We start from the raw sequence: 21,488 nt of genomic DNA, 5'->3' as shown, positions 1-21,488 counted from the left end.
TTATCTCTGCTTTCTGTGAAACACAGAGGGGACATGAGATCAGTAATTGCCTCATTCTGTGATGTGCTTGTTGTCTTTCACAGGAGAATTGGTCCTGAAATGGGCTGGGTTTGGTGTTTGGTGCTGGAATGGGCTGGGTTTGGTGCTTTGTTTGGTGCTGGAATGGGCTGGGTTTGGTGTTTGGTGCTGAAATCGGCTGGGTTTGGTGTTTGGTGCTGAAATGGGCTGGGTTTGGTGTTTGGTGCTGGAATGGGCTGGGTTTGGTGTTTGGTGCTGAAATGGGCTGGGTTTGGTGTTTGGTGCTGGAATGGGCTGGGTTTGGTGTTTTGTTTGGTGCTGGAATGGGCTGGGTTTGGTGTTTGGTGCTGGAATGGGCTGGGTTTGGTGTTTGGTGCTGGAATGGGCTGGGTTTGGTGTTTGGTGCTGGAATGGGCTGGGTTTGGTGTTTGGTGCTGAAATGGGCTGGGTTTGGTGCTTTGTTTGGTGCTGGAATGGGCTGGGTTTGGTGTTTGGTGCTGAAATCGGCTGGGTTTGGTGTTTGGTGCTGGAATGGGCTGGGTTTGGTGTTTGGTGCTGGAATGGGCTGGGTTTGGTGTTTGGTGCTGGAATGGGCTGGGTTTGGTGTTTGGTGCTGGAATGGGCTGGGTTTGGTGCTTTGTTTTGCATTCATCACCAGTTAGAGCCTGGTCCTGGGGTCTGTGAATGACCTGCAGTGACTGGGGCTGGTCCTGTGGCATTTTAGGGATCAGGACCCTGATTTCCACCCCTGCAGGTGTCAGAAACCCAACCCCAAGCAGGTGGAGTTGCAGACCCTGGGGTTTTGGGCTGTTGCAGTCCCATTTGCAGGAGCCAGGCTGGTGCCCTTGGATCTCAGCATCAGCTCTGGTGCTGCAGCTGTAAATGGGGTGCCCAGGGTTTTGTTTTAATTGGGTTTTTAGTGCTGTCTGGAGGGATTTGTGCTGTGTTTTTACACAGAATTGTCACCTCACACTCAACGTGTGCCCCTCTCCGAGGCCACAGAGTTCAGTCCACCACCAGAAACAAACATTTGGTTAAGCTGCAGCTCAGTCATTTCCCCTCACCTCTGTTGTGATCTGAAGCATTGCCCTGCTCGTCACCCAGCTGTGGGGGGGCTGCACTGGCAGATTTTGGGTTGTGGTGGGGCTTTTTTGGGGGTTCCCCACGCTGATTTGTGCCTCTGTTCCCTGCAGGTGTACATCATCAAGGTCACCTGGTCCAATGGAGCCACCGAGGTCATTTACAGACGGTACAGCAAGTTCTTCGACCTGCAGGTGGGGAACCCTGCGGGGGTGACAGGAGTGCTCTGGGGGTGTGACAGGAGTGCTGGGGGCGTGACAGGAGTGCTCTGGGGGTGAGAGGAGTGCTCTGGGGGTGTGACAGGAGTGCTCTGGGGGTGACAGGAGTGCTGGGAATGCTCCTGGGCTCTGCCTGGAGGGGATGAGAGTCTGGGATGGTGGGCAGATGCTGCTCCCAGCCCTGTCCCTACCCTGCAGGACATCTGAGTGATGAGTGGCTGTGAGCACACTGAGGTGACAGCTCAGCCTGCCCTGCCCTGCTGTCACCCTGCCCCAGCCCTGGCAGTGCAGGGGTTAAAGCTGTGAGCAGCCGCTTGTGTAACCAAGGAAATATGAAAGTAAATAAATAAGGAACAGCTGTTGGGCAGCAGCCAGGGCTGGAAGGAAATGGAACTCGTGCTTCCTTCTCTGCAGCATCTCCTCTTCATGGTGCTCCGGGCTCATTCCTCTGGCTGGAGAGCAGAATTTGGGGTGTCTGTGTTCCCAGACCCAGTCTGGGCTGTCTGTGCCCCCAGCTCCCTTTGGGGTGTCTGTGCTGGTTCTCTGGGCTGGGAAGGGCTGTGGGGAATCCTGGCTGTGCTCCCTCTGTCCCTCCATCCTGGCTGGAGCTGTGCACACTCCTGGGGTGGAAAACGTCACAACTGGAGTCAGGCACTCTGCAGAACACCTTTAGAAGCAGTGTATATCCTTTATAAATACAGGTAGGTGTGTATCGTGGTGGAGGTGGGAAAGTTGAAAGCAAACATCTCCTCCCTTTGCTGTTCCCTGCAGTTTTTTTCTTTAAAAAAAATGAAAAAAAAAATATTATAGCAGCCACTCCTTTTTGGCTCTGTTGAAGGAATGAAAGAAGCTGTGGTTTTTCCCTTCCTTCCCCCTTATCACACATGCTTCCTGGTGTCCTTGTTTTAAACTCGTGCTGCAGGACAGTGCAAATTGGGAGGTGAGGAGTGAAACAGATCCTCTGAGCACAATGGAAAAAAATGCTCTGGGTAGGCTCGGTGGCATGACTGGTGCCATTGCTGGAGGCCTCTCTTGTGTGACTCTTGCATGATTCTGGGCCAGTTTTAGCTCTTCAGGCAGAAGTTTTCCATGCTGGAAATTATTCGTGCCTCTGGTTATTTAAAAAAAAAGGGAAAATTCCACACAGCCCCCCACCAAAATGAGTGTGGGACTGAAACAGTTCAGCTGCTTCTGAAAACAGCAAGAGGGGAAAATATTTTTCCTAGGTCCAGTTCTGATGATCTTTTTGGTGTGCTGGAGGGAGAATTGGAAATTTGAGTGCAGGTGAGCTCTGTGTCAAGAATCTGTCTGTCATTGTTATCCAGGGAAAACCCATCCAGGCTGATTCAGGCTCGCAGCCTTGAGCAGCCCCAGTACGTGCATGTTGGGGTCAGGATATTTGTTCATTTAATACCAGTGTTCCCAGTGGCTCTGGCTGCACTTTCCATGCTCCTGCCAGGGGCTGAGCAGGGTTTGTTTTTTAAAAGAGCAGGGGAAAGGTTGGTGCACCCTCCTTGGCTGTCAGGGATGTGGAAACTTCTGGATCCAAGTGGGAGAGAGGAGCTTGGTGGGGCTGGGGAGAGGCTGGGGAGTTCCTCCTGGTGTTCCCAATGAATCCACAGCTGAATCATTGGTCACCTTCCATGGTGGCTGAACAATTATTGCAGGAGCAGGGCCAAGGAAAACACGGTGAGTGCTGAGAGCAGAGCCAGGGGCAAAGTGTGTTCCCCATCCCAGGCAGGCAGGGAGGACACTGCAAACACAGACTGTGCAGGAGTGAAGCCTGCAGGCTGCATCCACAGCATCCTGGAGGTTGGAAAAGAGCCCCAAACTCTCGGTGTGCCCCGTCCCCACCTTGTCCCCAGCCCAGAGTGCTCGTTATCATCTACAGAGATAGATTGCACTCAAGAAACCTTGAGTATCTAAAACTGCTCATGGAGCACTAAATCCTCCAGGGATGGGCTCTCCAAACCTCCCTGGGCAGTCCCAGTGCCTGAGCCCCCTTTCCATGGGGAAATTCCTGCTGTGCCCACCCTGAGCCTGCCCTGAGCCCCCTTTCCATGGGGAAATTCCTGCTGTGCCCATCCTAAACCTGCTCTGAGCCCCCTTTCCATGGGGAAATCCCTTTGCCTTGGAGCCACCAGAGCAGCTGCACTCCCCATGCTGGGATGAGCAGTGTCAGAAGCCGCCCTGCTGCTCACAGTGATGCCACAGATTCCAGCCAGGAGCATTTGGGGCTTTTCCTGAGTACTGTGGCCTTGCAGAGCCCTTCCCTTTCCTGTCCTTGGTGCCCAAACCTGGCCATGTCCTGCACAATTCCAGCTTCTGTCCTGCACAATCCAGGTTCTGTCCTGCACAATCCAGGTTCTGTCCTGCACAATTCCAGGTTCTGTCCTGCACAATTCCAGCTTCTGGCCCTGTCCTGCACAATTCCAGCTTCTGTCCTGCACAATTCCAGGTTCCCAGCTCGTGGCTGCTGCACCTTTCCAAGCACCACCACCCTGCCTTTCTCTTCCAAGGGTGGCAGGAGCTCCTCTCTCTGCCTGCTTGGCTCTTTCCATGCCTTGTGCCACACCAGTGTCCCACAGGATGCTGTCACCTGTCCCCAAGGGCTGGTGGCCCTGCTGACCCTCAGCTGAGCCCAGCTGCTTCCTCCTGGAGCCGAGCCCGCAGTTTGGGCAGCTGCAGTCAGTGGTGGCTCTGATCCCTTGGGAAGTGCTCAGTCTGTGCCTTTTCCTGCTCTGGTCACCACTCCAGCGCTGAAATCAGGGTGAGATTCTGGAGCTGGGGGTCAGCTCCACCCTGGGCTCTCTCCTGTGCCCAGGAGGGGTTTTGCTCTGCAGGTCCTCTGCCTCTCCTCCTTTTCTCTGTGAATATTTTCTGTCAGGTGGCAATTTACGTCAGGGCAGTTTTTTAGGAATAGAGGAAGATAAAATTGTAATTCTGAGCTTTGAAACCTGGTGTAACTGCAGGATTTGTAGTAAATTCGTAACTCCAAATGCTAAACTCAGTTCTGCATAAACCCCTTGGCTGGAGGAATAATTTCCTTCCAACAGGACTGAGGCTCTTTCTCAACACTCACAATTCCAGATGTGAGTGCTGGCAGCAGATGGAGGCTGCTCCTGAGAAACAGAGGGATGGGATTGGGGCTTGCAGGGTGCTGGGAATGTCAGCTGGCATGGAAGGGGGAAATCAGGCACTGGAGTGGCCTCTGTGGTGGGCAGGGAGAGGATCAGGGCCTGCTCCTGCCTGGGAGGTGCAGAAGCTCTGCAGTGCCTGTGGGATGCTCCCCTGACGAGTTCCTTGGAAGGATCCTCGTGAACCACAGGCTGCCAGCAGTGCCACTGCTGCTTAGAGAACAGATTCTGGCTGGTCTCTTGTGGTTTCTCGTGGAAACCCCCAGAAGGAAGCATTTTTTCCCCCCTTTGTCATTGTGAGTTCAGCAGGCACGGCTGGCAGTCACTTGAGCTCTTCATGTGACCGAGAGCCACTGTTGCCTTGCTGCTCTGCTAAAACACCCCAGCCCTTTCACACCTTTCCTGCTCCTGCCAGCCCCCATGGAGCCCCAGTCCATGTCCTCAGCATCTTCTGCCTTTTGGCTGCAGCCACATTCTCAGAATCCCAGAATTATTGAGGTTTGAATTCTCAGAATCCCAAATGTCTGAGGTTGGAAAAACATTTCTGATACCATCAAACCCAAGCTGTGCCTGATCCCCTCCTTGTCACCAGCCCAGAGTCTGAGTACCACCTCCAGGGATGGGGATCCAACCCTCCCTGGGCAGTGCCAGTGCCTGAGCCCCCTTCCCATGGGGAAATTCCAGCTGTGCCCACCCTGAGCCTGCCCTGAGCCCCTTTCCATGGGGAAATTCCTGCTGTGCCCACCCTGAGCCTGCCCTGAGCCCCCTTTCCATGGGGAAATTCCTGCTGTGCCCACCCTGAGCCTCTCTCAGGTTCCCTCTCCCCCTGTCCCTGGCCCCCTGGCTGTCCCCTGGCATGTTTCAGGGTCCCCCTCTTTGGCACAGGTTGCCCCAAGGCTTTTCCCCTTTAGTCAGACCCTTCAGCCCCTGAGGATGATGATGTTCTGTGGCTGCTTCTCTGCTCAGAGCTTTCATTTTGAGGCCAGGGCAGGAGACACAGCACAGGCTGGGCTAAACGTGCTCCCTGCACAATTCAGGGACAGAAAAACTGGGAATTTGAACAAACTCTAGAATTGGCTCTGGCTCTTCCTCCCGTTCCTGTCTGTCTGTGCATCCATCCAGTGTGTTTCCCAGCTCTCTTGTTTGTCCATATGTTCAACAGCTCCTTCAGGTTCTTTGCTGGAAGCTCTCAGCTCTGACCCACCTGGAGCTGTGTCATCTTGGAGCGAGTCCTGCAGCCCTGGGGCCAGCAGCTCGGTGTGCAACACCAGAAAATAAATGGTCTGTGGAAGTGTTGCCTGCTTCCACGAGAGAACTGGCAGCAGGCAGTGGCCTGTGCCTGCCATGTCCGTGTGGAGCAGGGCCTGGTGCTCCTGGAGGGGCTCCTCACCTGTTGTGTGCACACGGGCGCCAGGCAGAGGCAGGCAGAGGGGAGAGCCTGGCTCTGAGGGAGCCTGAGAGGCTCTGCATAATCCAGCACACTCAATGGGCTCTGAAGGCTGCAGCTGGCACACAAAGAGGAGTTGTTCTCATCAGCTTGTTCCAGGCACTTGGAGGCTTGAAAAGTTAAAATGAGCCTCTTGCTTCCATTACTGTGAGCTCAGAGCTTGCCTTCCTCTGTCTCCTTCCCTTCCTCCTCCTCCATTATTTACCCCAGGCTCCTAGGAGTGCTCAGAGATGAAGTGAGTGTTATTTTCACGCTCCTGATGTGGAGGGCAGAGAGCAGCAAGCACTGGGCTCCAGCAGGAGGAAATGCCAGCCTGGATCCCTTCTCCTCGGCCATTCCTGCCCTGGGAATGCCAGCCTGGATCCCCTTCTCTCTGGGCTCCAGCAGGAGGGAATGCCAGCCTGGATCCCCATTCTCCTGGGCCATTCCTGCCCTGGCAATGCCAGCCTGGATCCCCTCTCCTGGCTCTGCCCTGGCAATGCCAGCCTGGATCCCCATTCTCCTGAGCCATTCCTGCCCTGGCAATGCCAGCCTGGATCCCCTCTCCTGGCTCTGCCCTGGCAATGCCAGCCTGGATCCCCATTCTCCTGGGCCATTCCTGCCCTGGCAATGCCAGCCTGGATCCCCTCTCCTGAGCCATTCCTGCCCTGGCAATGCCAGCCTGGATCCCCTCTCCTGCTCTGGGCGGCCTCTTTGATGGCAGAGCCCTGTGGCAGCTCAGCCAGGCAGGGTTTTGTGTGTCCAGGCACCGTAAACAGGGCTCTCTCAACAGTTCTTTCGTAACAGGAATCTTATTTCAACACTTTGGGGATTTTTTTTTTTTTTTAAATTTTTTTTCCCCCCCCTCCAGGGTTTATGGAGTTCAGCACAATTCTGGGCAGTTGCGTGTGCAGTGAGCTCGGTGGTTTCAGCCTCCCACAGAAATAAATCAGCAGGATCTCTGTCTCTCTCTCAGGCAGCTGGAGCAGGACAGGCCCTGCGTGACTGAGGGCAGGGGAGAACCCACAGCTTCCTCCAAGAGAGCCCCAGCAACTGCTGTGGCCAGGCTGCATTCAGAGCCAGGGGCTGCAACACCCCTTGCACAAGGGCAGGAATAGTGAATTCCCACCCTGGAGCTCAGGAGAAAACACTTTCCATTAAATAAGGCCTTTTTCTGTTTGCAGAAGGAAGAGCCAGTGTTTTTCCAGCAGTGCATCAAAGACCTTCAGCACTCTCCTCCACAAAGAGCATGCACAGCCCAGTGCACTTCAGCCTAGTTACAAGTTGGCTCCTTTGTGCTTCCTCTCTCCAAATGTCTCCCATTTATAGCGTTCCAGCCCTTGGCAGAGCAGCCAGCACATTCCCAGAGCCAGGGCAGCTCTGGCCTGGGCTGGCACCTCCTGGGCCTGGCAGAGCTGGGGCTGCCCTGGCATCATCTCCCTGGATGGGGCTCGGGGAGCATTCCCAGAGCCAGGACAGAGCCAGGACACGCTGCAGGGCTGGGCAGGCAGGATCAGCTGCACGTCCCTGAGCTACAGCCTGCCTGGGGCAGGGCTGGGAGCTCCATGGCTTATTCCAGACTGGGAACAGCTCTCCATGGCTTATTCCAGGTTGGGAACAGCTCTCCATGGCTTATTCCAGACTGGGAACAGCTCTCCATGGCCCATCCCAGGCTGGGAACAAGACTCCATGGCTTATTCCAGACTGGGAACAGGACTCCATGGCTTATTCCAGACTGGGAACAGCTCTCCATGGCTTATTCCAGGTTGGGAATGGGACTCTGTGGCTTATCCCAGGCTGAGAGCAGCTCTCCGTGGCTTATTCCAGACTGGGAACAGCTCTCCATGGCTTATTCCAGACTGGGAACAGCTCTCCATGGCTTATTCCAGACTGGGAACAAGACTCCATGGCTTATTCCAGACTGGGAACAGCTCTCCATGGCTTATTCCAGACTGGGAACAGCTCTCCATGGCTTATTCCAGGTTGGGAACAGCTCTCCATGGCTTATTCCAGGTTGGGAACAGCTCTCCATGGCTTATTCCAGACTGGGAACAGCTCTCCATGGCTTATTCCAGACTGGGAACAGGACTCCATGACCCCTGATTTATTCCAGGATAGGAATAGCACTCTATGGCTCTTGGTTTATTCCAGACTGGGAACAGCTCTCCATGGCTTATTCCAGGTTGGGAATAGGAGTGCATGGCCCATTCCAGGGAGGGAACAGCTCTCTTTGGCTCTTGGTTTGTTCCTAGCTGGGAACAAGACTCCATGGTTTATCCCAGGCAGGGGACAGATCTCCATGACCCCTGATTTATTCCAGGTTGAGAATAGCTCTCTATGGTTCCTGACTTATTCCAGGTTGGGAATAGGAGTCCATGGCTTTTGGCTTATTCCAGGCTGGGAACAGCTCTCCTTGGCTCTTGATTTGTTCCAGGCCGAGAACAGGATTCCATGACTTATTGCAGGTTGGGAACAGCTCTCCATGGCTTATTCCAGGCTGAGAACAACATTCCATGGCTCTTGGTTTATTCCAGGCTGGGAACAGCTCTCCATGGCTTATTCCAGGCTGAGAACAGCATTCCGTGGCTCTTGGTTTATTCCAGGCTGGGAGCAGTTCTCCATGGCTTATTCCAGGCTGAGAACAACATTCCATGGCTCTTGGTTTATTCCAGGCTGGGAACAGCTCTCCATGGCTTATTCCAGGCTGAGAACAGCATTCCATGGCTCGTGGTTTATTCCAGGCTGGGAACAGCTCTCCGTGGCTCTTGCTTTGTTCCAGGCCCCTCTCCCAGTGCAGCCCAGTTTGCTGTGGGTCCCTCTCCCCCTGCTCCCTTGGGCTGGTGCCTTGTTCCAGCTGCACCCAGGGCAAAGCAGGGCTGGCTCTGAGCCTGCTCTGTGCCCATTCACCCCTCCTGGCACCCCATGGCTCCTTCTCCCTGGAGCCTTGGCAGAGCAGCTGCAGGACAGCCCTGCCAGCCCTGGGGAAGCACATCCCAGGCAGGCTCTGCTCCTGAGAGGAACGAGCCAGAAAGATGGACGGGGTAAAAGTTCCATCCCTGGGGGCTTGTGCTGGCAATGCAGTGTGGATTTCTGGGGGGAGCCCTTGCATAATGCAATGGTTGAAGGTTTTCCTGTTCCTCTCTCCCTGAGCCAGGGTGAGCTGACGCCCTTGCACTCCCCAGATATTTATTATTGGAAAAGCTCTGGAAATTCAGCTCCTGCCTCCTGCCAGGGCCCCTCTCCTGGCCCTGGGGAGGTTCCTGCTGTGCCCTGGGGCTTGCTGAGGTTCTGTGGCTCTGGCCTGAGTGAGACCCAGCATCTCCACGTGCTTTTAATCAATCCAACACAGCCACTCTGCTGGGGGAAGGACCTGCAATTTATATCATGTGGCAGCAGGCCTGGCTCCAAAATGAGCCAGTTTGATCTGATTGATGCTGCCTGGGGAGAGGCTGAGGATGGAGAGCAGTAAATCAGTGTGAAGGAGTGCTGTGTCCCAGAGTGGGGGATTTTTAGTGAAATGGCCAGGACCTGTTTCTGTTGTTAAATGTTCTATTGTTAAATGCTCCTGGTGCAGCACAGACTGCTCTGAGCACCACCCACACGCCCAGGGAGTGCATCTGTGCACTTGGACGGCAGTGGGAGACAGAAAGGAGAGCTGGGCTGGTCCTGCCCTTGCAGGGGGAGTCGATGAAGCTGAAGGGATCCAGACAGGACAGGGTAGAGTCTGAGCTGAGCACGAGCTCAGGGCAGGAACAGCAGCCTCATGACCCTCTCCTTGCATCACACTTCTTGCTAAGCACCCAACCATCCATTTCCCCTGCTGTCCCGTGCTCCAAGGCAGCAGAAAAGCCAATACTGAGGGATTTTTGTCCCCACATGAGGGAGGATTTCACAGTGATGTCACCAAGAGCAGCTCCAGGGCAATGCAGGGATGGAAAAAGGGGCACTGCAGACCGTGAGGGTCTGCTCAGGAAGTTCCACCTGAACACAGGGAAGAGTTTCTGCCCTTCTCAGTGCCCAGTGCTGGTGTCACTGGAGCCCTTTCCCAGCACTGGGCACTGAGCAGGGCACAAACTCCTCCCTGAATTCAGGGGGAACTTGCTGGGCATCAGTTCCTGCCCGTTTCTCCTGTCTCATTGCACTCATTTGGGATCTGAGCTTGCTCCCTGTTAATCCCTCTGTCTTCTGAGCTGCTGTGGGGATTTTTTCACCCCCTGTTTGTTCAGACAGCCCTTGGGGATGCAGGGAAGGTGCCTCTTGTAGCATCTCAGAGAGACTAAGCAGCCTGCGAGCTGCTGCCAGATTTCCCTTTCCCAGACTGTTGCTTGGCAGAGCTTTCCCAAACCAGCTGATCCCAGTGCTTTGATCTGCAGGAACACTCTGAGAGGTCCCTGGTTCCCAGCCTGGAGCTGTGTCCCCCATGCTGTGTCCCTTTCCCAGCTCCCCAGTGGGACACTGGTGGCCCCAGTTGGGGTCAGGGTGGCAGTGCAGGGCTGTCCCCTCTGAGCTCACCCTGCAGGGATGGGTTCTGAGGAGCTGGGGATGGGATGAGATGGGAGCAGCCTTGGCCCTGCTCCTCCCTGCTCCACGGCACTTTGTCCTTCTCACAAAGAGCCTCTTGTGATTCTGCCTCCCAGACTGGGGAGCCTTTTGTTGAACTCCTTTTGTTGAACTCCTTTTGTTGAACTCCTTTTTCGCCCTTTTCCCTGCTGGCTGCTCTCTCTGGGTACCAGGGCTTGGGGCAGCTCTCCCTGCTGGAGCACACAGCAGCAGTAATGTGGTTTGAGGCTGAGCCTCTGCCACCCAAGAGAGCGAATCCCCAAATCCCAGCGTGGGTTGTGACCACACAGGGTCCCTGGTGCCACCTCCCAGGGCAGTGTTATCTTTTTATACTAAAAACTACGTGTACAATATTTACAATTACTTTCCAACACCCATCACCTATGCTAGACACTGAGCTTCTACTCTAAACCAATCCAAAAGTGCCACCATCACCCAGAAGATGGAGGCCAAGAAGAAGAAGAAAGAGAAAGACTGGACATGCCCAGATTCCTCCATCTTTCCCCCTGAACCCCCATTCTAAAAACTCCAAAAATCTATTTTTCACCCTCTGATAAATTCACTCTCATTCTGCTTAAACTTCCGTGGCTTGTAACTCTTCATATAAGGTTGGTATTGTTGGAATTGTTTTTTCCAAGGGCTAAATCAAAGGCACAGGTGTCCTGGGCTCTGTTCCAGGGTCTCTGAGCCCCTGGCAGGGTCCTGGCACTCCAGCACAGCCAGAGGGATGTCCTGAGTTCCCACAGCTGGGAGTGCCATGTCCTGCTGCAGGGGCTGTGCAGGGTTCAGGTCCCTGGGGTCACCCTGGCACTGCTCCACAGCTCCTTCTTGGGGCAAAACCCTCTGCTTGCCAGGATCCTGCTGGGCAGGGGCGCTCCCCTGTCCCCAGCATCCCCTGCAGCACTCCTAATTGCTCTAATGAGGATTTTATCTCAGGGCTTTCCTGCTGGTGCAGCAGCTCTCTGCCAGCCTGCTGGTACGAAGCTGCTTTTCCAGGCTGCCCATTCCTGGGGGGTTATCCTGGTTTGTTTTTCCTGTATTTCCCTGTTAATGGACAGCTCGGGATGGGGACAGGGAGTTCTCAGAGTCTGCCTCGCTCCAGACTCACTGCCCAGACATTCCTGGCTAAGGAAAACAGCTCACTGATAAGATTAGTTGGTGGTGCAGATAAATGTGGATGAATGTGCCCTGTGCTGGTGTGGGAGCCTGGGCTGGATCCCCCACTGGGGTTTGTGTGCCCCAGCCCTGGCTCCAGGGCCTGGGATCCCTCTCCCTGCTGCAAAGGGTCAGTGAAAAATGGGATACAGAGCTTCCCTGTCACAGCAGACACCAGAATTCCTCAAACTCATCCACTCCAGCCTTTTTCTTTCTCCTTCTCTGTCACAAATACGTAAATATAATCTTGGAAGGGGAGAAACAATAGATTAATTGTTGCTGGGGGTTTTTTTCTCCCTGGGCTGGCTGGGTGCATTGCTGAGAGCAGGACTTGGCCCCTGTGTGCTGTGCTGTGTTTGGTGTCTGGCTGCATCTCTGCTGCCCTGGCTGCCCCTGTCCCTGGGAGCCTGGCTGGGCCCTCTGGGGATGGGATTTATATATTATATATTATATATTATATATTATATATTATATATTATATATTATATATTATATATTATATATTATATATTATATATTATATATTATATATCATATGGGATGGGATACATATTATATATTCTATATTTATTATATATTGTATAGGGATGGGATGGGAGCAGCCCTGTTTGGGGCTTGGAGAGGAACCTTTGCTGCAAAGAGAATTTGTGGGAGTACCCCCACGCCACCCTCCTGCCTCCCTATGTGGAAAATCTGGCACTGGAACCTGCAGAGCAGCCTCTGCTGCCTGTCCCTGTGTCCCTCCCCCAGGGTTTGTGGGGTTGCTGCACTTTTACCCTTTTCCCATCCCTTTTGCAGAGCTGGAGCTGCTTTCCTTGGCAGGAGCAGTGTGACAGCCTGTGCTGCATCCCCGTCCTGCAGGACAGGGAGGGCACAGAGGGAAGCCCAGAGCCTGGAGCCCTGCCAGCTCTCCCTTGTCTCTGCTGGCATCCCCTGCCTCTGTCTCTGCTCTTTCCCTCTTTCTCTGCTCTGTTTTTTGTGTGTGTGTGCAGCTCAGGAGGATCCCCCAGCCCAGGCTGTGTTTCTGTGGCTCTGTTCTCCTGGATGTGCCATCCCAAGCTGCCTCCCGTGCTCACAGCCAGCTCTGGCTTTGTTTTGCTGGGAGTGAGGTTTTCAGCAGCTCTTCCCACAGGCTCATGGCCAGCAGAGCTGCTGGGCTGGTGTTGGCTGTGCCTCCTCCAGGGCTGGGTGATGTGGCAGCCAGGCTGGCTGGGATCCATGGGATCCATGGGATCCCCCCTGCCCTCTCCTTCCCCACCTTCTCCTCTTCCTGGCCATGCCAGAGGCTGCTCCAGACACTCTGCAGTCCCTTTTCCTCCTTTATCAAGGAAAAAATGAGCAATTTGTTCCTTGCAGGCTGCCTGGTGCAGGTCTGGGGGTGGTACTGGTGCCCCTGGGCTGGGCTGGAGCAAGGAGAAGGGTCCCCACACTGAGCAGGGCACAAAGGGAGCTGGAGATGGGCTGGGCTGCAGTTCTGGATGGCTTTGGAGGGATCACATGGCTGGGGAGGGATCTGGCCAGACGCAGAGCCCAGGCACGTGCCTTGAGCACAGGGAGATCTGCAGCCAGGGATGCTCAGCTGGGGCTGCAGCAGGGGCTGGAGGGCTCCCAGTGCCTCCAGGAATGCTCTCAGTGCCTCCAGAAATGCCCCAGTGTCTCAAAGGTTGCTCCCAGTGCCCCCAGGGTTGCTCAATAATTTATCCCAGGCTTCGGGATAAATAAATTTATCCCAGAGATCTAAGGACAAAAAGTGTAACTGCTGCAGGTTGGACTTTCCAGGTTTTCAGGGCACTTCCTGGGCAGGTTGTCTGCAGTGCCTCCATAAATGTGAATTCTTTAGGCAGAGAGCTCCAGCCAGACCCATTTCAGCACCTGGGCACCAGGGAGCTGCAGAAATCCTGGCAGACACTTCACACCCATGCCCTGGGCAAACCAAAGGAGAGTTTGCATCTCCCTCCTCCTCCTCCTCCCAAGGAGGGAGCGTTGGAGTCTCTGCTGTGTTCTGCCTCTCCCTGGGCAGTGCCTTTGTGTCCTGCCAGTGAATCCCTGACCCTCCTCACCTCTCTTGCATTTCCTTTCCTAGATGCAGATGCTGGACAAGTTCCCCATGGAAGGAGGCCAGAAGGACCCCAAGCAGAGGATCATCCCCTTTCTGCCAGGTAGGACAGGGGCTCCAGCAGGATCCAGAGTGGTTCTGGCATGGCAGGAGCTCTGTGGGACTGGGAGCACACACATGTGTGGGAATACACAGATTTTACCTCCTATCCCCTGCACCATCTGAGCAGCATTGAGTTCTTGGCCTGCAGTGTGTCCTTTAAAACCTCAGATTTGTCAGCAGTGTGCTCGTTGGGTGTTAAACCCTCCAGGATTTCTGTGAGCCTCCAGAATTGTTGAGTGGAAGCCCAAGGATTCCTCTGAACTGTCACAGACATCTTTTATGGAAAATCCTTTCCTTAGGATTTTTCCTCCTGAGAAGCTGAGAGGCCTCAGGGACAAAATGTAAACAATGATTATCTGCTGCTGTGGAGTGCAACAGGTGCATCTGGGATTGGTCTCATGTGGTTGTTTCTAATTAATGGCCACTCACAGTCAGCTGGCTAATAACAAGCTTTTGTTATTCATTCTTTCTTTTTTTATTCTTTTCTAGCCTTCTGATGAAATAATTTCTTCTATTCTTTTTAGTATCGTTTTAATATAATATATATCATAAAATAATAAATCAGCCTTCTGAAACATGGAGTCAGATCCTCATCTCCTCCCTCATCCTGAGACCCCTGTGAACACCACCACAATGAACCTCCAGAATTGTTGAGTGGAAGCCCCAGAACTGCTCCCACTCTGCTTTGCCTGTTGTGTGCAGCTCCAGGGGACACCAGAGAGGAGGAAAGAATGTGGAATTCAGCCTTGGCTTCCTGCCCTGCTCAAAGCCAGGAGCTCTGTGCCATGTCCAGCACCAGTGGTTTTATGCCCAGAGAGCAGATGTGATAATCTGGGCACTTTGTGGTGTGGGGATTGCTGCTGTGGGGGAAAAAAGAGCCCTAATGTGCCTTGGGAAAATAAGCAGCCTGTGGGGAGTCTCTGTGAGAAAAGAGTTGTCTTTACCCCCACCCCCAGCAGCTAATGAGGATATTTAGGAATGTCACAGCACCATAATCACTTCCAGTGGCTGTCAGGTCTGTTTAGTGCAGCTCTTTGTGCTGTGCTCTGCCTCCTGGCTCTTCTAGAAACATAAAGGCCTTTGTGGGGTTTGCTTTGCTCTGAGTGCTGTGGAAAAAAAAAATAGAAAATAATTTAATTTCCACCCCTTTCTGAGCAAGAGGATCTGCTCTGGGTTTGTGATTCTGGCTTGTCCTGGCATTGTAACTTCAGCAAAAGCAGAGCTCAGCAGAAAAGCTCACCTGGGGTTAGAGCAGCAAAGCTCACCTGGTGAAACAGCAGAAAAGCTCACCTGGGGTTACAGCAGAAAAGCTCTTGCTGTACAAATGCTCCTGCCAGCAGGGAGAGATGGAAGCCAAATTGGCAAAGGCCATCACTTGGAAAATTTGGATTTGTGCTCTGCAGAAAATTCCCACCAGAACTCTGCTATTTTTGGGAGGGAAGCCTGGTCAGAGCTCTGCTGCTCGCGCTCACCAGTGCTTGTTTCTCCCTGGTGTTGGAATGGTTTCCCTTTGCTCGGAAACGTGTCACTGGGATTTCCACTGTGGGAAAAAAGGGGGTGGAAATTGCTGGAAGAGAAAGGCTGTGCCAGCTGCAGAGGCTGTGCTTGGGGGAAGGTGCTGTTGGAGCTGGGGGTGCCTTTGTCCTGCAGGCTCCTGGTGGCTGCCCCTGGACAGCTCAGAGAGCCACAGCTCCCCAGGGACAGGGTGGCAAGCTCTGCTTCTGAAGAGGATTTCACCTGGTGGGGAGGAAGGCTCTTTTAAAATTTGCTGGCTGTCCTGGAGCCTGATTCCTTACTGGAATCTTTTCCCAGTTTGGGGTGACTGTGGTGGTGTTCACAGGGGTCCCAGGATGAGGGAAGAGATGAGAATGTTGGCTCCATGTTTCAGAAGGCTGATTTATTATATATATTATAATTTATTATATATGCTTATTATATATATCATATATTTTTATATATATAATATATTATTTATATTATATATACTTATTATATATTATCTATTATAAACATTTTCTTTTATATATTATATTAAAACTATATAAAATATATAATATATACTACACACATTATATATTATATATTATATATTATATATTATATATTATATATTATATATTATATATTATATATTATATATTATATATTATATATATTATATTAAAACTATACTAAAAGAATAGAAGAAAGGATTTCATCAGATTTGCTAGCAAGGAATAGAAAGGAAGGAATGATAATAAAATCTTGTGACTGAGCAGAGAGTCCAAGACAGCTGGGCTGTGACTGGCCATTAATTAGAAACAACCACATGAGGCCAATCAAAGATGTACCTGCTGCATTCCACAGCAGCAGATAATTATTGGTTTTCTTTTCCTCTGAGGCTTCTCAGCTTCTCAGGAGAAGAAATCCTAAGGAAAGGATTTTTCAGAAAACATCATGGCTACAGATGCCAAGCAGTTTTGTGCCAGCTGACCCCCAGCTTTGTCTCTCTCAGCCCAGGGTGCCATCCAGGTGAGCCTGGGACTGGTTTTCTGCACAAAGGTGGTTCCATCTCCCCAGACTTGCTGGGGTTTAGGTTCTGTTCAGCTTCTGGGAATGCTGGAGTTTGTTCCCAGTCCCATTTGGAGCATCTGAGTTTCATTAGCAGGGGAGCTTTGGCTGCCGTGGTTTCCTGCCAGCCCTCTGCTTGCTGGGAAGCCCTTGCAGAGCAGCACCAGCCCTGTGGCCACTGCAGCTCTCCAGAATTCTGCTTTTGAAAACAACCTCCCAAACCCCCTTTGTCCTGCTGAATGCTCCTCCTGCAGCTCTGGCTCCCTCACAAACCCCGAAGTGTCCCAAGCTGGGGTCAGCACCATGACCTGGGGAGGTGTCACAGGGTTTGTGTGTCAGGCTGGGTTCCTGGAATGGGAAGGAGCTCCAGGACTGCCCCACATCCCAACCCCAGCCCACAGGAACTCTGCTGGCTCTGCATTGCCTCATTTTGTGAGCGCCTGCCTTGAGGATTTGACTTTTTATGGGAAATTTCTGCAGGCTCTGGCCTCTCTGAGCAGCTCTGTGATGCTCTCAGGAGGGGATTTTGTAAGTGCAAAACTCCTTCAGCTCGTGTGGAGCCACAGAGCTGGGTCCTGCAAAGCAGAGCAGCTGCACTTGAGCTTTGGGGTCAGGTTTGAGCTCTGAGCTTTGGGGCCAGGGTCTGAGGTCTGGGGCCAGGGTTTGAATTTAGAGCTCTGGGACCAGGGTTTGACTTTTGAGCTTTGGGGCCAGGGCCTGAGTTTTGGGGCCAGGCTTGAGCTCTGAGCTTTGGGGTCAGGACTTGAGCTTTGGGACCAGGGTTTGAGCTTTGAGTTTTGGGGCCAGGGTTTGTCCCTTTCTGTGTGTTGGCACCACCTTCATCCCACAGAGCAGAGCCTGGTGGTGTTTGGATTTTCCTGGCAGTGCTCCTGCTCTGTGCCTGGAAAGCTCTTGAGGGGAATCTGAAGTGCTTTTTGAGCTCTCTTAGCTGGCCACGAGCCCCTGGCAGAGCTTTTCTGTGGTGCTGCAGCAGCTGTGGCAGCACCCAGCCCCTGGCTGGCACCAGCTGTGCCCTGGCAGGGCTCTGGGCAGCTGCAGACAGACAGAGGGACAGAGGGACAGAGCCCTGCTGGGACATCACCCCAGGTCCCACCCTGGCACAGGGCAATGGAGACCCCAGGAAAGAAGGAAAGAAAGGAGAGGAGGAGCAGAGCAAACAAATGAGCTCAGCTGGGAGGGCTGTGCCAGATCCTTCAGGAAACAGCTTTGCTGAGGAACGTGGAGCTTTCCAGGCTCCCTGCAGCCCCAGGGGCTGGAGCAGCTCCTGGCCAGCTCTCCTGCCTGCCTGCCTGGAAACGTGAGCCCCAGCAAGGAGGGCTTGCCTGAGGCTGAGCTCACTCTGGCTGTAAAATTGCTTTTCAGGAAGATTTAGCAGTGAGGTTCTGAGTGAAGGGAGCAGGACAAAGAGGGGCTGGGGAGGTTGTTTTTAAAAGCAGAATTAGCCCTGCTTTCTGCTCCCTCCCCAGCCCATCAGCCTGGCTGAGCTTTGGGGCCAGCACAATTCCCAGCATAACTGTGAGGGTGCTTTGGCTCCCACAAAACCTCTGTGAGAGCAATGGGAGAAAATTTGTTGCTTGTCGAGGCAGTCATGACACAAAGCAGAGACCACAAGCAGTCTCAGATGGCAACTCTTTATTATTGAACGTGGCTGACTTTTTATAAACTTTTTAATTGTTTGTGCTTCTTCTACTTTAACTATTGGCTACAATAAGTCAACATTATTGGTGAAAGTTACAATGACTTCAACTAACTTTTTAAAATTCTTCATATAGTGCAAAGTTCTCTTATCTTTCTTCAATTCTTCACTTCTTTCAGTCTCTTTAGTTACAACTTTAAAAAGAGCTCTTTATCAGCTTTTTCTTGCTTCTTAGCTTCTTCTTACTCCTTTAGCTAACAAGCCTGCTGTTAACCCTTTCTACAAAAACTCATCTATTTGCCAGCTCTGGTTCCTGACTTTGCTCAGTGCTGTTGCATCTCCCTGTGAGCCGGAGATGGGGCAAGGGTCCTCGTTGTGGTTTTGTGCTCTGATGAGGTGGGATCTGCGCTGCAGCAGGTTTCAGGGCAGGATGAGCCCCTGCAGAGGGCAGAATCCTGCAAACCCCCTCTCCCATGCCAGCAGTGGCTGGCAGCTCCAGAGGCTGGGATTCATTCCGTGTGTGTGCACCCAGGGCTGCCTTTGCTCTGGAGCGAGCCTGGAACCCGTGCTGGGGAAGGGCTGGATGTGATTGGAAGGTGCAGAGGAGTGAATTCTTTCCATGGGGAGGGGGGGACTCCTTCAGCTGCTTTTCCACCCCTGGAATCCGTGCCTGGCTCGGGCTGGGCTGCCCTGGGGGTGTTTGGGGTTCTCAGCCTGCTGCACATCGAGCCTTTGGCTCCACTGTTTGGCTACTTAAGGTCCCTCTGCCTGGTTTTTTGGGGTTTTTTTGTTTGTTTGTGTATTTTTGAGGGATTTTTTTGTTGTTGTTGTTTTTTGGGGGTTTTTTTGTTTGTTTGTTTTTTGGATTTTTTTGGGGGGTGAGGTTTTTTTTTGTTTTGGGGTTTTTTTTGTGGTTTTTTTTGGGGGACGGTTTTGTTTGTTTGTGTATTTTTGGGGGGATTTTTTTGTGGTTTTTTGGTTTTTGGATTTTTGGGGTTTTTTTCATTTGGGTGGGGGTTTTTTGGGTTTTTTTTTAGTGTTTTGGTTTTTTTTTGGTTTTGTTTTTATTTGTTTGGGTGTTTGTTTGTTTTGGTTTTGGTTTTTTCCGTCTCCTTGCTCCCAGTACAGCTCCAGCTCCGTCTGGATAATTCCCCCAGGAGGAGGGAACCATTTGCAGAGCCCTGTGTCCCTGTTTCTGTTTGTTTGGACAGATTAACCCCTCCTGTCACCTCCCTGCTCTGGCTCACACTGCTGGAGACCCAAATTCCTGCTCAGCCTTTTCCCCAAGGTTCCTGACACTGCTCAGTCCCAGTGAAACCTGAGGCAATGGGGACCTGGCTGCATTTTTTTCCAGCCCCCGCTTTAAGACCTGCTCCATCAATTTTTGCTCTGGATCAATCAGATAAAGCAAATGAGCCTCGATTACCCACAGAGGAGTTTGGTTCTTCCCCTCCTGGGGAACAGATCCTTTCTGGCACCAGAGGAATTTTCATGGCCAGACAGAATCCCTTCAGTGGAGCATTTTTTTCCCTTTGTAGGGATTAACAGGTTTTTAAAGTCCAGAAAAAGCAGGCAGCACGTTCTGGAGCGTGGGTGCTTGCACAGCCATTGTGTGTTGGAGCCTTATCTCAGCTGCCTTTTTCCAAAATCAACTTGTTTGACACATTCCTGGGTGATAAATGTCCGTGCTCTCTTCAGCTTTGTTTGTTTCTGTGAAGGACAGTGCATTTTCAGGGTGTTTTTACAGTGGATTTTAGCACACTTCCTGCTGGAGGGAATTCCTGCTGCCAGCAGGGATGGAGCCTCGCTGCTCATTGCTCATGCATGACATTATCTATGTAAATAAGAAAATCTAATTATTTCTGGCTCCTGGCATCGTGACAAGAGAGGGAAGCTGGAGCAAGTGGAGCCTGCAGCAGCTCTGGCCTTTGCAGCTGATGGAAACCCATCCCCAGCAGGGCTGCCCCCTTCACCTCTCTCGTCCTTGGTGTTGCTCATCCTGGGGCAGCAGCAGTGCTGGGAGGGGAAAATGGGTTTGGAATGTGGAGCCACGGGATGGTTTGGGTTGGAAGGGACCTTAAAGGTCACCTCACCCACCCTGCCATGGGCAGGGCACATCCACTGTCCCAGGTGCTCCCAGCCCTGTCCAGCCTGGCCTTGGGCACTGCCAGGACCTGCCTGAGCATCCTTCCAGGCTCTGGAAGCAGCCAGAAAAGCACCAGGGAGAGAGTTCTGGGAATGAGGAGGGGGGAGCCATCCCCTGGAGCTGCAGCATTGTTCAGGTGCTGTCTGCACCCCTCAGTCTCCTGGGCTCCCCTTGTGGGTGACCGTGCTCACAGGTTCTCGGGTTGGGGAAGAGACAAGAATGTTGACTCCACGTTTCAGAAGGCTGATTTATTATTTTATGATATATATTACATTCAAACTATACTAAAAGAATAGAAGAAAGGATTTCATCAGATGGCTAGCTAAGAATAGAATAGAAAGGAAAGAATAATAACAAAAGCTCTGTCTTGGACTCTCTGTCTGAGCCAGCTGACTGTGATTGGCCATTAATTAAAAACAACCACATGAGACCAATCCCAGATGCACCTGTTGCATTCCACAACAGCAGATAACCAATGTTTGCATTTTGTTCCTGAGGCCTCCCAGCTTCTCAGCAGGGAAAATCCTAAGGAAAGGATTTTTCATGAAGAGATGTCTGCGACACTTGTGCTTTGTTGTCTTGGGCCATGGGAAAAGCCCCACTGGACAGCAATCCCCGCTGGAATTTCTGCTGAAATTTCTGCCTAAATTCCCAGATTTAGGTGTGGGCCAAGGCAAACCTGCCCAGGGAAATGCTGCAGGCTGTCCACCTCTCCCTTGCAGAAGGGAAGGGGTTTCCTGCTCTCTCCTGCCTGTCAACTCAAGGGTTTCTATTGCTGGATTTGGCAGCACTGAAGGGGCTGCAATTATGTTAATTAGGCTTTTTGATTAAAGTCAGCTTTTTTGTTAGAAAATAAACTTCCTTGTTGAAAAATACCAGCTCTAGCGCAAATGGAGAGAGGAGCTGGGTTTCCTGCTGCTTCACATGCTCCATGCCTGGGCTAATTTAAGATCACTTGTGATGAATTTATTCCCCCAAACTGTATTCTTTTTATTATTACTCACTAGCATATGTTTGTTAAACATTTCAATATTCCCACACCCAGAGCTTATTATTTCAGCCATTTGTAACCTACCCACCCAGCAGTGATTTCACTTTGGCAGGCCCAGAACCAGAACAGCCATTCCTTACCTCTGCCAGCAGAACTGGTGTGATCCATTCATCTTTTTAGCAATCATCATTCAGGCACAATCCTCAGCAGCAAACACGCTGGGATTGCTGATGCAAAGGCAAAACTTGATCATTCTCTTGCCAGATGGGAAATAATTGCTCAGGGCAAGGAGTGGAGCTCCAGCCTGGGTGCTGGTCCCAATCTTCCCAGAGAAATCCCCTGTTCCAGGCTATCCACCCTCAAAATAGGAGAAGATTGAATAGAGGGGGGTT

The 21,488-nt window shown here is 52.2% G+C and overlaps 1 protein-coding gene across 3 annotated transcripts in view; it reads left to right on the top strand.

Annotated features, from left to right (window-relative positions):
- SH3PXD2B (SH3 and PX domains 2B) overlaps positions 1 to 21,488 on the top strand; it is a 61,990-nt gene that overhangs the window by 8,558 nt on the left and 31,944 nt on the right. For all 3 annotated transcript variants that reach the window (XM_063169052.1, XM_063169051.1, XM_063169050.1), the window contains exons 2-3: positions 1,212 to 1,292; positions 13,678 to 13,753. In XM_063169052.1, coding sequence (XP_063025122.1) covers positions 1,212 to 1,292; positions 13,678 to 13,753 — 157 coding nt within the window. The remainder of the gene's footprint in view (positions 1 to 1,211; positions 1,293 to 13,677; positions 13,754 to 21,488) is intronic.

The sequence above is a fragment of the Melospiza melodia genome, chromosome 14, assembly GCF_035770615.1.
Source record: "Melospiza melodia melodia isolate bMelMel2 chromosome 14, bMelMel2.pri, whole genome shotgun sequence".
In the NCBI taxonomy this organism is placed as follows: domain Eukaryota; kingdom Metazoa; phylum Chordata; class Aves; order Passeriformes; family Passerellidae; genus Melospiza; species Melospiza melodia.
This window is presented reverse-complemented; position numbering and strand designations above follow the sequence as displayed.